General features: G+C 36.0%; 1 protein-coding gene across 1 annotated transcript; it reads right to left on the reverse strand.

Annotated features, from left to right (window-relative positions):
* Window positions 1-2618: 2618 nt before the first annotated feature.
* Window positions 2619-4833, reverse strand: LOC110273634 (uncharacterized mitochondrial protein AtMg00810-like). Its single transcript, XM_021126854.1, has 3 exons — window positions 4774-4833; window positions 3367-3566; window positions 2619-3222 (listed from the first exon to the last, which is right to left on the reverse strand). The coding sequence occupies exons 1-3, from the start codon at window positions 4831-4833 to the stop codon at window positions 2619-2621; spliced, it is 864 nt and encodes a 287-aa protein (XP_020982513.1).
* Between the last annotated feature and the right edge of the window lie 774 nt (window positions 4834-5607).

Genomic DNA, 5607 nt, shown 5'->3' on the forward strand with positions numbered 1-5607 from the left:
ACAGTATTTAAATTTCACATAAGAATAGCCATCATCCATCATTAATAACACAAAATATTAATTGTGTATAATGACCGGGCCGAATTCAGGTGACCCGAACTATGGCCCGGACCCGACTCGAAATAATAACCGGGTCTATTTTTGAGACCCTTATCCGACCCTAAATCCAATAAAATCACACTAAATTAGTCTCTAAAATGTTCGGAATCAAACCAGATCTTCAAATCGGATCGGGTCATATACACCCCTAACAACAACAATTATTTATTCCTTTTATAAAATAGGCAGTATATTTTATTTTCTTTTGGTTCATTCTTTTCGTACGAATCGTACTAAATCATAATGTTAATAATATGAATAATATAATTTATCTTTCAATTATTATTATTATTATTATTATTATTATTATTATTATTGTTATTATTTTGTTATCTGAACTGTTATTATCAAAGTAATAATATTTATGATTGTTATCAATATTATAAGTACTAATAACAAGTATTATTATTTCTATAGATATCATTAGTAGTGCAAATAGTTGTAGCAGTGCTATTACATGAGTCTGTATCTGCGTTACATTTAAAAAGTTTTTTCCTAATAAAATAACGTGAGTCTGTAAAAGCTATCTTGCACAAAAAAAAAAAATTATTAAGTGATAAAAAGCCCAACAAAAGAAACAAAAAAAAAGGCTTGCTAATTAATCTTAACAATGCTCATTAACAATTCTAACTTTATATAAGGGATCTGACCACTTTTCTACAAATTAATCACGCTACACTGTCTGTATTAAGATTAGTCTTTATCTCGTTAGGTAACATTTGATTTGAAAGACATAGACACAATAATACATATTTATTGTTTGTTTACTAAGATATAAATTTTTAGCAGACACAGATAGACACGCAAGTATACAAATATATAAAATTTGTGTATTGGATCAAGGGGTGGATAAAAAATGTTTGGATATAGGCACAATTTTTTTTCATTTTTTTTCAATTATGCTCCTTACAGATCTTCTTTCTCCTTCTTCTATTTGTCACGCTTGACCTCTCTCTGCATTAGATCTTCTTCCTTTTCTCCTTCACACCTAAACCACCATCTTCACATTTTTCCTCCCTTTCTCTAACCAAATAACTGTTGCCTCTCTTCCTTATTCCCTCCTTCCTGTTTTTCTTTTTTCTTTGTTCTTCGCTTCTATTCCATCACCGTTGCCGTCGCCTTTTGCCATAGTTGCCTCCAGATCTATTTTTCACGTTATCTCCAGATTAGCTGTTCTTCTTCTCCTTCTTTACGTCTGCCACTTCTGCTTCTCTCCTGCCGTATCTCTCCTACTCTTTCTCTTTGTCCACTCTTTTTCAGATTTGTTTTAATTTTTCTTCTTAAAAAAATTATTTAATTGATTATTAAATAGAGCTCTTGCCGTCATTGATGGTTGAATTTATTGTTGAAATTTTTAAATTTTTTTGTTATTTATTTTTAGGGGTTGATGAAGAGTCTGATAATGGTGGTGGTGAAGGTAGATGATGAGGATATTATAGACTTCTTAATAATTTATTTGTCTTGTGTGTTTATGTTTCCAACATAAAATATGTATACATGTATTTTGGGTCTATGTCTTTTTTATTGATGTCTCAGTGTCTATGTCTTTTGGTATACACTAACCAAACACAACCTTAAAGAATAAATGTCATTTGGAGACTCATCTAACGAAAATCTACACCCAAGAATTGGCCATTAATAATTATATAGCCATTAATTTTGGTAGAATTCAAGATATGGGACTTAAAAAATAGTTCACTTTATTTAAATTGTATAAAATAGATATAAGAGAGAAGCTATATATAAAAAGATGTTGGTTGCAAGTGGAGGTATACATCGAAAAGGTTTGATCTGTAATCTATGACAAAAGATATTGTCAAAAAGATTATCAAAAAGGGAAAAAATATTGCAAAAAAAAAAAAGAAAAAACGAATTTCGTGCTAGAAATAAAACTATGAAAGGGTGAACAAAGTAGAGAGAGAACACACACAAACAGAGAGATCTATGAAAGGGTGAACAAAGCAGAGAGAGAACACACACAAACAGAGAGAATTGAGAGAAGAAATAGAGTTGACATAAATTTAATCTACAGTGAAAGAACAAAACTAACTATCGCTATGGCAACAAGATTATATAGTACCAATTCAATTCTAATAACTATTTCTAGATGGCAATAACAATAACAAACTCAGTAACTAATCTACTTATGTTATATTCTATTGTGTGTTGCTGCATTATATGTATGTGAGTCTGCATAAGGTTCTCTATCAAGTAACACCATCTCTCAAGTTGGGAGTGTAGATGTCCAGCAGTCCCAACTTGTAATGAAGCATTGAGAAAACAGCAGGGGACAACGGCTTTGTCAACAAGTCAGCCACTTGTTCTTTGGTCGAGATAGGTATCAAATGAATAAATCCTTCCATGAACTTATTGCGTACCACATGGCAATCCACCTCAATGTATTTGGTTCTCTCGTAAAAAACTGGGTTGGATGCAATGTGAATGGCTGATTGGTTATCACAAAAGATGCTGATGGGTTTAGTTAGAGGCACTCCAAGGTCCTTCATCAAGTATCCCAACTAGATAGCCTCTTTGGTGGCTGTAGCTAAGGCTCTATATTCAGCCTTAGAGAAGCTGCATGAACCAGTATTCTTCTTCTTACTTTTCCAAGAGATCAAAGCGGGCCCAAAGTAAAAACGATAGGCAGAAGTTGAACGTCGTGTGTCTGGGCAAGCTGCCCAGTCAGAATCAGAAAAGCCTGTGATGCATAAATCAGTAGAAGTGGGAAAGAACAATCCCTGAGCAGGTGCAGATTTCAGGTATCGCAAGATTCGATGAGCAGAGTGTAGATGCAAGCTTGTCGGTTTGACTAAGTACTGGCTGAGACGACTAATGGCGTAGCTAATATCTAGTTGTGCATTGGTCAAATATAATAATTTACCAACTATGTTTTTATATTCAATTGAATTGGGCAGAGGAGATCCACTATCCTTGCTCAACTTCTCACTATAATCCATAGGTGTAGAGATTGGTTTGCAATCGGCAAAGCCATAGTCAGTAAGCATGTCCACAACATACTTTCTCTGGTACAACGCGATCCCTTTATCTGAACGCACTACTTCCAATCCGAGGAAGAATTTCAAGTCTCCAATATCCTTGATTTTGAGTCGATCATCCAAGACACTTTAGATTTTGTTGATATCAAGAATATCATCTCCGGTCAGTACTAAATCATCCACATAAACTAAGACTGTAGTAAAACCAGTTTCACATCATTTGGTGAAGAGGCTATAATCAGAATGACACTGCTTGTAGCCAAGCTCTAACAAAATAGATTTGAGCTTGTCATTCCATTGTCTACTGGCCTGGTTGAGTCCATAGAGCAACTTCTCTAGCTTGTATACTTGTCCCTTGCCAACATTTAGCCCTGGTGGAGCAACGATATACACCTCTTCATCAAGATCTCTATGAAGGAATGCCAGGGACTTGTGTGTAGCCCTTGGCAACAAGACGTGCCTTATGACGTTCTACAGATCCATCAGAGTTGTATTTCACTTTGAAAACCCATTTGCATCCTATAACTTTCTTCCCAGGTGGCAAAGAGGTGATCTTCCAAGTCTTGCTTTCATCAAATGAATCAAGTTCAGATTTAATAGCATTTTTCAACAAGGTTGAGACATAGCCTTCTCATAGTGCTTGGGTTCAGTGTTTGTGGACAATGCAATCGAAAATGCTATATGATTTTTAGAAATTTTCTCATATGACAAAAAATTAAATAGAGGATACTTATAGTGGGCATTGACGGAAGAGATGGGCTTGGTGGTATTATTTAGGCAGTGATAGTGTTGAAGATAAGAAGGAGGTCTTCTTATTCTCGAGGTCCTTCTTTACACATTCTGCTCACCAATAGGTATTTTAGTACTTATTTTATTATTAACATTAGTGTTAGAGATAGTAGTGGTGGTGTTATGAAAAACATCACTATGTGAAGAATGGCTAGTGAGTTCATGCTCCTTTGGGTGTGACTCAAGATTAGCTAAATTTTGGTGTGTTTGTGTGTATATTAAAGGGTGCATGAGGTTGAAAAATTTCATATGAAAAGGGGTCAATACTCATGGATTGTTGCTAATTAGATGCAGTTGTAGTTAAGGAGTCAGTTTCGTAACACCCCTCTTTTAGTACCTGATGATCATACTAAAAATTCGGGTGCTGCTTACCTCTAAACCTTTTTATTTTATACTATCTTTATTTAATATTGAGCCTTTACGAATATGAACCGAAAATTAATCAAGAAAATGAAAAGTCTTTACTTTTAACCACTTAGCCAAATGATACATATATATACCATGGTTCTGAAAATCAAACCAGACCGACCGGTTCAACCAGATTAACTGAGAACCGGTCACCTGGCCAGTCCGGGTAAGGTCAGAAACCGCTTGGCAAAAAACTGGTGAAAAAATCGGTCAAATCGGTGATTAACCGATGAACCGGTCAAACCGTCTATTTTTTTAACAAGTTTTCGGTTTGAAGGTAAAACCCTAAACGGCGTCGTTTTGTCTATTTTTTTTTAAAAAAGAAAGGCTAAACGCCTAAACAACGAAGCCCTAATCAATCAATCTTCAATTCTTCACAGCCCTAATCTTCACTCTTCAGTAACACCCAAAAGCCAGAAGAGGAATCACGACGTCGCCACCACCATCAATCAAGCAGCCCATCGTCGTCGCAACCGCATACCGCAGCCACAGCAACGACGGCGTTGATCACCGCAACCACCACCGGCTCTTCTTTCGTCATTACCATTACTCGCCGCAGGTAAGTAATACTCTGTTATTCACTTATTCAGTTATTCCTCTTCTCTACCTTCTGATTTCATGTGCTTGATTTTCTGATTTATTTGTTTGCGATTTTGATTTGCTTGTTTGCTGCCTCATGATTTTGAAGAATTATTTATTTATTCATGGTTTTTGATTCTCTGATTTATGTGTTTGCGATTTTGATTTGCTTCTACCCCCTCAGCTTTCGTCACTGTCACAGAGAGAAGCTGAATCTCTCTGCCCTGCATCATTCCGCCGCTTGTGCCGCTCTCTGCACCGTCGCGAGCTCAGCCGGCCACCACCAACTCTGGGCGGCACTACTTCTGCTCTTCTTCCCCTTTCTATTTCCCTGTCTGTCTCTGTTACATTCTAGGTCCCCTGCCTCATCCCTGCTTCTTGCTCTGTTTCTTTACTTTCTTTTATTAATTCTGTTGTTAATTTTACTTAGATTGCTGATTAAATAGATATATATGCTGTTAGATAGCTAGGTTATGGTTAGAGGATTCTAGGCCTGATAATTGCTCTATTCCTGATTATCCAACATGGCTTAATACTACTTGTTTGCTGAATGATGTTGGTGTGATCATTGCTGTGTTGTTTCTGTTTCATGTGACCTGATTCTACCTGCTGCCCTGCTGAAATGTACTTGTGTACTTGTGAAATTAAGTTTGATGCTGCCTCTATACATGCAATCCATGCTTTTCTCATGTTAATTGTAATTTTTGGATTCATGTGCTTATATTTTACTGCTACT

This window comes from Arachis duranensis, chromosome 7, assembly GCF_000817695.3.
Source record: "Arachis duranensis cultivar V14167 chromosome 7, aradu.V14167.gnm2.J7QH, whole genome shotgun sequence".
NCBI lineage: Eukaryota > Viridiplantae > Streptophyta > Magnoliopsida > Fabales > Fabaceae > Arachis > Arachis duranensis.